Source organism: Lepidochelys kempii, chromosome 1 (genome assembly GCF_965140265.1).
Source record: "Lepidochelys kempii isolate rLepKem1 chromosome 1, rLepKem1.hap2, whole genome shotgun sequence".
NCBI classification, from domain to species: domain Eukaryota; kingdom Metazoa; phylum Chordata; order Testudines; family Cheloniidae; genus Lepidochelys; species Lepidochelys kempii.
Window position 1 is genome coordinate 184,189,400 of NC_133256.1, and position 12,741 is coordinate 184,202,140.

The 12,741-nt window shown below is 41.1% G+C and overlaps 1 protein-coding gene across 1 annotated transcript in view; it reads right to left on the reverse strand.

Moving 5' to 3' along the window:
- Window positions 1-2,039, reverse strand: part of LOC140895078 (CD160 antigen-like) — a 64,078-nt gene extending 62,039 nt beyond the window's left edge. The window contains exon 1 of the mRNA XM_073304346.1: window positions 1,153-2,039. Coding sequence (XP_073160447.1) covers window positions 1,153-1,258 — 106 coding nt within the window. The 5' untranslated portion in view covers window positions 1,259-2,039. The remainder of the gene's footprint in view (window positions 1-1,152) is intronic.
- Window positions 2,040-12,741: the final 10,702 nt, after the last annotated feature.

Here is a 12,741-nt window from a genome sequence, read left to right on the forward strand (position 1 = left end):
AGCTGTCCTCTGAAATCACTTGGCTTCCAGATCCTGTGGATCCTCCCCTGTGGATCCTTCTGCCCGCCCACTTCCTGGATCCCAATAGGATCTTTCAGGTGACTTGTAAGCTCTTGGGGCAGGGATGGTCTCATACTCTACATGTACAGTGCTTAGCACAATGAGGCCCTGACTTCGGTTAATGCCTCCAGGTGCTGTTGAAATACAAATAATTAATAATTTGGCTTTTCCCATAACCTCAGTGTTTCTTGGCAGGCCTTCTGTGGAACTGTGTGATGAGGGATAGCACAGTATCCCCCACCTATCTTCTACAAGGTCTAGGGCACGCAGGTTGGCCAAATATTTTCTGCCAAGGAGAGTGTGAACAGAAAATCGGGTTTGATAAATGTCAGCTTTCCTCAAAAAAGGTTTATTTTTCATTAGAAAACCTAAAAGCCTAAAATTTTCAATTTTCAGTAGTTTGACTGAAAACTTTTGGTTTTTCAAAAGAACAATCACAATGTTTCACAGGAAAAATAAACCTTTTTCTAGCCAGCTCTAGATATTCCTCCTTCTGAGGTCAGAGTTCACCTTCTCTCTCAGGCTATTCAAGGGAAAGGAGTGCTTGTAGCATAGGTAGGCAAACCTACCTTGGCTTTAATCTAGCCAGCATAGGTAACAATAGCAGTGTAGATGTGGGGGCACAGCTTCCGCAGAGGCGAACAACCCAGGATCCCTGGAGGGCTTATACTCTCCTTGCTGGCTAGTGCTTGAGCCGGTGCCCACCATGCCTACACTGCATCGTTTAAAGCTAGCATGGGTATAATGCTACAATCACACCTTTCACTTGCAGTGGACACACACCCTCAGTCACTGTGCCAGTGAGCTAAATTCACCAATGGAGAAGACATGAGGAGACAGACATGATTCAGAGTCTGTCTAGGAAGGGTATTGAGATATACCTCTCCTTTCCCATTCCCCAGACAGCTTCTCTCTTCAGCATAGAAAACTAACTTCTAGATTGGGCTTGAAAACTGTCAGCAACGTCCTCCGTCTTGCCTGGCTTGGCCTTACCTGTAGAACCCTGGCAGATACAAAATGTGTATCCGCATCCGAGCCGCAATCTGCAAACATGGTCCATAGATAACCCCAGATTTGCAGGGTTCTACTTACCTGTAACTTTTATTCCCAATGCTGCCCACAGGAGAGCAACAATAAGGCTGCTTCTTCCACGCCCAATCAGCCAATCCCTGATCCTCATCATTTTCTGGGATACCATCAGATCAAAATCTTGGACAATTATCAGCAGACCCCTTTTCTCTCACAGCAGAGAAAGTGCATTAGAAGCTTCTTCTGCCGTTTATGAGCTGTCAGGAAATTACAAACCTCCCCCCATTAGCTACATGCTCACTGGTTAAAGCACATTGCCACTTAACCTCACTTGAACAGACATCACAGAGAAGAGATCTTCTTAAAGAGCCAGAAGACCATTAACACTTTCACAGTACAACACACACACACACACACGCACACGCTGAAAATCACACCTCCCTAAAACAGAGTGAAATAATCATCACTCTAATTTGCAGTCGTTTTAATGACATTTAAGAAATTCTCAAGTATTCAACCATATTGTCTATAGCTTCTCTTCCTTTTCAGCATGGCCTGGCACCAGCCATCTTATCAAATTACTTGTAAAGCTCTTCAAAAAGCAGCCGTGAACCCCCAGCAAAATGTCTTTAGAAAAAAAAAAATCCCAGTTTACTCCATCCCACTCACCATTGTCAAGGTTCCTTCCCCACTCTGAACTCTAGGGTACAGATGTGGGGACCCGCATGAAAGACCCCCTAAGCTTATTCTTACCAGCTTATGTTAAAAACTTCCCCACGATACAAACTTTGCCTTGTCCTTGAACAGTATGCTGCCACCACCAAGCGTTTTAAACAAAGGACAGGGAAAGAGACCACTTGGAGACATCTTCCCCCAAAATATCCCCCCAAGCCCTATACCCCCTTTCCTGGGGAAGGCTTGACAATAATCCTCACCAATTTGAACAGGTGAACACAGACCCAAACCCTTGGATCTTAAGAACAATGAAAAATCAATCAGGTTCTTAAAAAAAGAATTTTAATTAAAGAAAAAGTAAAAGAATCACCTCTGTAAAATCAGGATGGAAAATACTTTACAGGGTAATCAGATTCAAAACACAGAGGATCCCCCTCTGGGCAAAACCTTAAAGTTACAGAAAACAGGAATAAACCTCCCTCTTAACACAGGGAAAATTCACGTAAAACAAAAGATAAACTAATCCACCTTGCCTGGCTTACCCATACTGGTTGCAATATTGGAGACTTAGATTAGGAGGGGTTGGAGAAGATGGATTTCTGCCTGGCCTCTCTCAGTTCCAAGAGAGAGCCAACACATAAACAAAGAGCACAATCCAAAGCCTCCCCACAAAGATTTGAATGTATCTTGTTCCCTTATTGGTCCTTTGGGTCAGGTGCCAGGCAGGTTAGCTGAGCTTCTTAACCTTTACAGGTAACAGGATGTTGCCTCTGGCCAGGAGGGATTTTATAGCACTGTATACAGAAAGGTGGTTACCCTTCCCTTTATATTTATGACAATCACCATTTAGCAGAGAAGGCAGACTTCCTTTTCCCACCCTTATGAACTCATTTGAACATCCTGGGTGTGAAATTTTGACTTAAGTGCTATTGTTTTCATATTCTGGGGGCTTAAGGGAGTGAGGGAGGAAGAAAGAATTAAAAATTATTAGGGCTGTCAACCGATTAAAAAATTAATCGCAATTAATTGCACAATTAAAAAAAATTAATCGTGATTAATCGCACTGTTAAACAGTAATAGAATATCATTTATTTAAATATTTATGGATGTTTTCTACATTTTCAAATATATTTATTTCAATTACAACACAGAATACAAAGTGTACAGTGCTCACTTTATATTGATTTTTTATTACAAGTATTTGCACTATAAAAAACAAAAGAAATAGTATTTTTCAATTCACCTAATACAAGTACTGTAGTGCAATCTCTTTATCATGAAAGTTGAACTTACAAACATAGAATTATGTACAAAAAAACTACATTCAAAAATAAAACAATGTGAAATTTTAGAGCCTGCAAGTCCAGCCAATTGCTCAGACAAATAAGCTTGGTTACATTTGAAGGAGATAATGCTGCCCACTTCTTGTTTACAGTGTCACCTGAAAGTGAGAACAGATGTTCACATGGCACTGCTGTAGCTGGCATTGCAAGATATTTACATGCCAGATGCGCTAAAGATTCATATGTCCCTTCATATTTCAACCACCATTCCAGTGAACATGCGTCCATGCTGATGACAAGTTCAGCTCAATAACAATCCAAAGCAGTGCGGACCAACGCATGTTCATTTTCATCTTCTGAGTCAAATGCCACCAGCAGAAGGTTGATTTACTTTTTTGGTGGTTGAGGTTCTGTAGTTTCTGCATTGGAATGTTGCTCTTTTAAGACTCCTGAAAGCGTGCTTCACGCCCTGGCCCTCTCAGATTTTGGAAGGCACTTCAGATTCCTAAACCTTGGGTTGGTTAGAAATCTCACATTGATTCCTTCTTTGTGTTTTGTGAAATCTAGTGAAAGTGTTCTTAAAATGAACAACATGTGCTGGGTCATTATCCGAGACTGCTCTAATATGAAATATATGGCAGAATGCGGGTAAAAGAGCAGGGGAATACAATTCTCCCCCAAGGAGTTCAGTCACAAATTTAATTAACACATTATTTTTTTAACAAGTGTCATCAGCATGGAAGCATGTCCTCTGGAATGGTGGACGAAACATGAAGGGCCATACGATTCTTTAGCATATCTGGCACGTAAATACCTTGCAATGCCAGCTACAAAAGTGCCATGCAAATACCTGTTCTCATTTTCTGGTGACATTATAAATAAAAAGAGAGCAGCATTATCTCCTGTAAATGTAACCAAACTTGTTTGTCTTAGCGATTGGCTGAACAAGAAGTAGGACTGAGTGGGCTTTTAGGCTCTGAAGTTTTACATCATTTTGTTTTCGCGTGCAGTTATGTAACAAAAAAAATCTACATTTTTAAGTTGTACTTTCATGACAAAGAGATTGCACTTCAGTACTTGTATGAGGTGAATTGAAAAATACTATTTCTTTTATCATGTTTACAGTGCAAATATTTGTAATAAAAATAATATACACTTTGATTTAAATTACAACACAGAATACAATATATATGAAAATGTAGAAAAACATCAATATATTTAATAAATTTCAATTGGTATTCTATTATTTAACAGTGTGATTAAAACTGCGATTAATCGCAACTAATTTTTTTGAGTTAATCGTGTGAGTTAACTGCAATGAATCAACATCCCTAAAAATTATATGTACCAAATATAGGGCACCCACTTGCATCAGCCTAATGTTGAGGGCTACTAGACCTCCAATCCCTAATACAGAACATATGCTTTCCTTCTAGCTAGGAAAATATAGATGTATTTTTAAAAGATTCTATCACCTACTACAGAAAAAAGACAAGAGTTTAAATGACTTAGAAAAACCTATGAACCTAAAACCTAGTTAGAGAAGTTTGTGAAATCTTGAACTCTGAGTTCACTCATCCCTACTGATTAGCAACACCCTCTGCTAGAAGCAAGGATGAGCACATCTCAAGAAGTTCTGAGGTTTGGTATGGAAAAGTATTCAGAAGTGGGGAATTTCCCTCCCGCCAACAGGCTCAATAAGCCATACACAAGAACAAAACCAGGCTGGGAATCTTGGCTTTTGTAAGTTTTCAGGTACTAACAATTTCCATCTGAGCTAGAAACATGACAAGAATAGCTCCGCTCTCAGTATATTTCAGCTCTTCTGCTCTTGATTAGAACCAGGAAGAACAGAGAGGTGTGAAAATGACAAATATGTATCCAAACCCCAGAGAAGTTTCCATGATGCAAAGGTTTGGGGTAGTTCCTACATTACCCAAACCACCTCGCATATCACTAACTAACTGTTTCTAATGGTCCCAACTCAGTAATGAGGCACTGTTTGGCAAGGACCCCCATGGTCTTTTTGTGTTAGAGTTTTATTTACTGTAGGTGCTAAGTAGCAGAGTAATTCCAATCTCATCTTCTTCACTAAGAACCGACTCAGTGCAGTTTAAACTGTCTGATAGCCCAGGTAACGTTTTACAAATATCCGATTAATTTTAGTTACAGAGCATGAACAAAGGGTGCAAACGCTGTTGCTCTTTCAAAAGCTTTTTAAAAGGTGGTGGTTAATGTGTGTGTGTGTGCACGCGCGGGGGGGGAGGGGGGGGGGAAATCAGTGAAGCCACGGTACAGTTTCAGTAATTCATAAAGGCAAATCAAGACCATAGACTGTATTAGCAGAGGGTAGGTCAGCCTTCCATACTCATTCAGAGCCTGAGAAATAAAATCCTCTACTCTGCAAGGCAGTTTGCAAGAGCAAACTAAATGTAAATGACTTTAATGCTGGTGAAGGCTGCCAGATTGATAGCCCTTGAAACAGACATCCTCTGCCAAAAGTACGAAGTCTCAAGCAGCAGTCCAAGATTCTCCCACATTGCTCTTCCTATCCACCCTTCATTGTGCCTCAGTATTACCCTAAGCAGGCTACTTCTAATGTTGAGAAAGGGACTTACTGTCTAGGGCCCATTAAATCCTGGGTCTCTGCTGAGGGTACTCACCGAGGTAATCAACTGTGACTATGATGTTGTAATGTGGATACACATCCGATAGAAACCGAACTGAAGCGCCTCACTCTTTCCAGACCAGCCATTCTACAGACATCAGAAGGTTAAAAACCTTTAAGCTGCTAGAGACCCAGGCTAGATTCAAGCTGGCAACTTTGCAGTGTATGGCTTTGCATCCTATTACTGCTCCCCTGAACCATCCACTTTCCCACATAGCTACTGGATTTTTGAGCGAAGTAGGACGATGTCAGGAGTAGCATGTGAAATTTAAACATGCCCAGCTTATTTTATATAGGGCTACAAAAATAAAATAGTCAACCAACCAATTCTAATCTTCAACTAAAGAAATTAACAACAAAATTCTATTCCCCCACTCCCTTGAAGTAATGAATGCTTGTTTTAAGGCAAATAAAATCTCTTTAGATTCATCAGTAACCGTAATTATTCAGTCATAGTAAAGGGTGGGATGAGTGCATTTTGTGCCCAAGATGTATGTTTTCATGACAGTTTTGCAAGGCAAAAGGAAATGACCTGCAATATAAGATCATCTAGTCTTTCAAGGGAAGGTCATGCCTGACTAATCTAATCGCCTTTTATGATGAGATTACTGGTTCTGTGGATGAAGGGAAAGCAGTGGATGTATTGTTTCTTGACTTTAGCAAAGCTTTTGACACGGTCTCTCACAGTATTCTTGTCAGCAAGTTAAGGAAGTATGGGCTGGATGAATGCACTATAAGGTGGGTAGAAAGCTGGCTAGATTGTCGGGCTCAACAGGTAGTGATCAATGGCTCCATGTCTAGTTGGCAGCTGGTATCAAGTGGAGTGCCCTAAGGGTCGGTCCTGGGGCCGGTTTTGTTCAATATCTTCATAAATGATCTGGAGGATGGTGTGGATTGCACTCTCAGCAAATTTGCGGATGATACTAAACTGGGAGGAGTGGTAGATACACTGGAGGGGAGGGATAGGATACAGAAGGACCTAGACAAATTGGAGGATTGGGCCAAAAGAAATCTGATGAGGTTCAATAAGGATAAGTGCAGGGTCCTGCACTTAGGATGGAAGAATCCAATGCATATATTCTCCAGTGTGTTCATGTATTCCATGATTTTTCTGCTCTGCAGAATCTTTCCATTCAGAAAAAATATTAAGGTTCCAGTACTTCTGTATAGCGTGCTGCATCAGAGATGTAAAATGGCACCTATTTATCACAAAACTAGAGGTAGCTTCAAAGCCTAACTTTATTTAAATCCAGTCACTTTTAAATTACTTTGCTCAAAAAAGACAGTATAATCATTAGAGCTGGTTGGAACCTTTGTTGCTAAAATGAAATTTTGGCAAAATGTTCTGTTTTATCTAAGCCAAACTGTTTCATGAAGACATATTGGGTTCCATGAAATGTTCACCAGGAAGGTTTTTTGAGGGGAAGGGCAGGAAGAGAGACATGCTATTTGAATAGCTGAGTGATTAGGGTACAGGCCAGGGAGGTGGAAGATCCAGGTATAGGCCTCAGTGGAACACCAATTTTGAAACTCAAAAGTTGCCGTCTAATTGACTTGTCATCCTCCAGTCAGCTCTAGTAATTATAAAGTGACTAACACACAGTTAAAAGCTACACATATTCGTCCCACACTGTTGTGTGTGTGCCCATATGAGATGATGGAGTCTGAGTCTGGAACTTCTCAATGCTGAATAATGGAGGTTATTTTGCTTGCACTGCCATGAAGACAATGTACCCTCCAATGTTTTTATCCCGGAAAGGAGGAGAGTATATTTTAAACAAGACCAACTGTTGTGAGTGAAAAACAGCATAACTACTTGGATATAAAAATAACCTTAAGATTGAATCCATTCAGATGATGCAGATCGTAACTACCATGACAGATATCGAGCTGAGTTGTAAAATTATACATTTATATGATGATAGTGCTGAGATTCCACCTAGTGTCTTAAAAAGGCAATTCAGGTATCTAGATGTGTAGGCTAACCAAGACCATGACAAGCTCAAACCTCGTTGAAAGCTAAAAAGTGGTATTGAAGCTATAAAACTGCTACTCCCCAATGTAACCACTGGTTCATTGGGATTTTTTTTAATAAAGAATCCCACTGATTAAACAGCTTACTGGTTATTTTTACTTCTTGATTTGTGTGTGTCTGCCCTTTCGGTCAGTGTGCATCTGCTCTGGGGAGAGCTAGCACCTGCATCTAGAGTCTGGAGACTATAATCAGCCTGTATCGCCTCCTCATCACCTCCCCTGTTGTAACTGCAAACAACAGAGGGCTTGTTCCGATGATTACCATACTGCATGTGTTGTCAGACACAAGCCTTTCAAAACCACAGTGACACTAGCTAATGGAGTGCAGGAACTCTCCTCCCCCACATTTCTAGCAGCTCAACACAGTAGGTGCACTGCCGCGTATTACCTCAAAAACAAAGCCAAATATCAATTAATCTAAGATGTTCAAAGATAAGACAGGAAATTAGTGCTGCAGGGGTTGCAAATAGGTCGCCTCATCACCTTCACAACCATGTAGACTTTCCAGTGTGTCCACAGTGCTGAGAGAATCCAAGTCAAGTTACTTCTTGTGGCAGAACTTGGATGCACCCAATAGGAATTCTACCCCCAAAAAAGACACATGGTACATTTAATTTGCACATTAGGACCTAGCATGCTCTTCTGGCTCACAGCTATTTCTACATCAACAGTGCATGAAGGAAACACAAACACGGAATTGGGAACAAGCAGCCAACTTTGGCCTCAGTTTTGCCCTTGGATGCATCGATGTCTTCTCTGTATGGGCTGGAAACCAGAACTATGGGACGCTACACTCATGCCTAAGGCACCACCATCTAACCCAGCTACACCAATTTCAGTTCTGTGCGTGCTGGGTAAAAGGAGGCTCTTCACTGGAATTCATTCTGTTCTGTCATTGGACTCTGCAGCTCAGCAAGGAGCTGCCTGGGGAAAGAGGGCATATTCTTTAAGTAAAGTCCTTTCCACCAGTCTGAGGACCTAACGTTTCATTACCCCACACATCCAAAACTTAAGGGAATTTTAACGAAAATGACCAAAATGTTCACACTGGCCTGGTGGGTATCAACCATACAAATAAGGTTGGATTCATTATCTCTTCCTCCACTTCCCCAGTACATGGCATCAGACCACATACCATACCAGTGACAGAGGGGAGGAAAGCAGGTATTCAGGGGAAAAGAATTCCAAAGGCAGCAGCCCTCAGTGAAAAATATCCTGTGTTCTGCTCCCAACCCAACATATCAGAGTACCCGAGCAGTTTTGATACAATCGTAGTCCTGCATGCAGACTGAAATTTCCTCTCTCTCTCTCTCTCTCTCTCTCTCTCTCTCTCTCACACACACACACACACACACACACACACACACACAGTAACAATGACAGATTGTCAGGAGACTTAAGGACCCCAAATGTCTGGTTCAATGATGGAACATTGACTAGACAAAGTTTGAGTTTTATATTTTATTGATAGATCTAGATAAGTAACTAAGCCAACACCCCACACTAAAATAAAGCTATCCCGATGTATTATAGAAACATTACAAATATCTCAATTAAAAAGATAAGATTAAAATCCCCAAACTAATAAATTCATATCCCAACAAACAATCCTTAGCCAATAACCTAAAAAGGTGCTGCTGGGGGTCTACAGTCCTCAAATAAAAGGGACATTATAAAAGCCAATTCAATATTTATGCACTTTGTTCAAAGAAGAACAAATAGTGGAGAAAACAACTCCCATTTTAATTCACTAAGACATAAAACTACAAACCCAAAAGAATGGCTTTGCCAGTCTTTATTTAATACCAATGTTTTTGCTCCCCTCCCCCAAAGGAATGGTCATAGAAAATGTTTCAATATCATTTATAATGAAAATTTTGAGGATAAGCCCAATTTGTTATATCTGGGTAACCAAAAAATTAGGTGAAAACAACATTTCTCAAGGTTAGATATGTAGCTTCTTTTAACTCAAACATGAACACCTGTGGGACTTTTCAGAGTAAATCGTTATTTGACTCATAGCTCTTCTCAGCCTGGTTATGTGCCACTGCTCTGTAGGCTTTATCAGAGCTCATTTACACTCTCACACCCACACTCACTCATTCATACACACACCACTAAAAATGCACATTCATACCTGCATGCAGTGTAATTATAGCCATGTTGGTCCCACGATACTATAGAGACAAGGTGGGTGAAGTAATATCTTTTATGGGATCAACTTCTGTTGGTAAGAGAGACAAGTTACCTCACCCACCTTGTCTCTCTATTAGTATCTGGTCAGCATGGGTGATGTGTGACTCCTCCATTGGGGAAGCTGCGCACACCTGGACTGTGGTCCTGCCCCAAGGCTTGACCCCACTCAGCCTCCTCCTCCGGAAGCCCTGCCCATGCTCATCCACCTCCCCAAGACACCCCCTCACCCCCGCCGCTCTGTTAGGTTAAAAACTTCCCCAAGGCACACATCTCTATTTGTCCTTGGACTGAGGTATGCTGCCACCACCAAGTGGTTTAGACAAAGAATCAAGGAAAGGACCACTTGGAATTCCTATTCCCACAAAATATCCCCCCTAAGCCTACACCCCCTTTCCTGGGGAGGCTTGAAAAATAAACAAGATGAGCACAAACCAGACCCTTGGGTTTGTAGGACGCTAAAAACCCAATCAGATTCTTAAAAAACAGAACTTTATTATAAAGAAAAAAGAAGTAAAAGAAGCACCTCTGTAAAATCAGGATGGAAGGTAATTTTACAGGACAATCAGATTCAAAACACAGAGGATTTCCCTCTAGGCCAAATTTTAAAGTTACAAAAAGAAAACCAGGAATACACCTTCCTCTCAGCACAGAGAAAATCACAAGCCAAAACAAAAATAAGCTAATGCATTCCCTTGCTAGTACTTACTAATTCTAATGGAGTTGGTTTGCTTGCTTCCTTGATCTGTGTCTGGCAAGCACTCAGAACAGACAGACCAAAACCATCCCCTCTGCCCCCGATTTGAAAGTATCTTGTCCCCTTATTGGTCCTTTTGGTCAGGTGCCAGCCAGGTTACCTGAGCTTCTTAACCATTTACAGGTAAAAGGATTTTGTGCCTCTGGCCAGGAGGGATTTTAATAGTATTGTATACAGGAAGGTTGTTACCCTTCCCTTTATATTTATGACAGAGCTTTACCATGCAAACACTCCACATAACTTTATACCATGGGCTACAGATGTTATAAGTGAGATCAATACATTTAGCATCCTACAAGTATTTCATCATCTAAACACTAAACACATTCTTATAAACTCACCATCTATTTTAACAATGCTAACGCACAGGTGAACCAGACTGGTTTCTAGCTATGCATTTGTCTGTGTTCAGTGAGGCCTAGGGCCCTCGGCATGAGCTGACACCTGGTCTGCCAGCCTCACACACATCTCCTACTTGCCAAAATAAAAATTCAAATAAAAACTTAATGGCAACACAAGCTCTTCATCCTGACAGCACCTCTCAAATCTTTCTGGAACATTGCTTGCCTGTAGATGGTGGATTTTCTCAGCTTCTGTTGGTGTTTAGTTAATTAGCTGGTCGCTTGGATGCTGTCAGACTCACCTGTGATAAATCTTAGTTGCTGGCTATTATTGGGTTCCATCAACCCATCACTGGCCAGATGCCAGGGAAGGAAGAATAGACCTTGCTTATGTGATAGCCAAGCTCTTGGGAAACACACCAAGGATTGAACAGGGGACTGCCAGAGATAAATGCATGGGCTGCTACAGTTCGAGCTAAAGAGCCATGGCTTGGTAGCTGAGGGCTGTAACAACTCATCTCTTCTGTGTATTGGGCACAAAGGTGGGCCGGTAACACACACTCAGCAGTGGGTTACATTGAAATCACATGGCTTCTGACGTGGGGATGGGGGTGGGCAGGGACATGGACTTCAAGTCACCTTTCACCACCACTTCTACAGGGACATGCCCACACCTCCTCCTCTGAACTACCTGGCCGAATCAGAATAAGGCATTTCCCAGGAGTTGTTAGGCCTTTCACCCAATGTGGATTTATTACGTCATCTTTCAAAATAATCAAGTCCCAATTTGGGAGATGTCTTGTCGAAATCTGGAAAAAATCCAGTAGACTCAGCAAGTTTCTAACTGAACATTGCAGAAAGTAAATTGTCTATTTATCAGTCCCAAAATATCAGATTGATTCAGTCAGTTTGATGATGTTGGTCACAAGATCTTCTGATCTTGAACTTTTGAAAGGTTGAACAAAATTGCTGGCCATCTTTTAGAAGTTGTAATTTTAAAAAATCCATTCAATTCAAAACAAAACAAAAAAATTTAAAATAAATTGACTGAATTGTAAGTCTTAATTGCAAACATGCCCATTCATATGCATCTACTGCTGCATGTTATTTCTTTTACTCTCAGGACAAGCGAAGTAGAAAAAGTCTTTTTTTTCAATGTAATTCATAAATTCATAGATATTTAAGTCAGAAGGGACCATTATGATCATCTAGTCTGACCTCCTGCACAACGCAGGCCACAGAATTTCACCCACCACTCCTACAAAAAAAACCCTCACACCTATATCTATGCTACTGAAGTCCTCAAATCGTAGTTTAAAGACTTCAAGCAGCAGAGAATCCTCCAGCAAGTGACCCGTGCCCCATGCTACAGAGGAAGGTGAAAAACCTCCAGGGCCTCTTCCAATCTGCCCTGGAGGAAAATTCCTTCCCGACCCCACATATGGCGATCAGCTAAACCCTGAGCATATGGGCAAGATTCATCAGCCAGATACTACAGAAAATTCTTTTCTGGGTAACTCGTATCTCACCCCATCTAATAGCCCATCACAGGCCACTGGGTCTATTTATGAATATTTAATTACCAAAACCATGTTATCCCATCATACCATCTCCTCCATAAACTTATCGAGTTTAATCTTAAAGCCAGATAGATCTTTTGCCCCCACTGCTTCCCTTGGAAGGCTATTCCAAAACTTCACT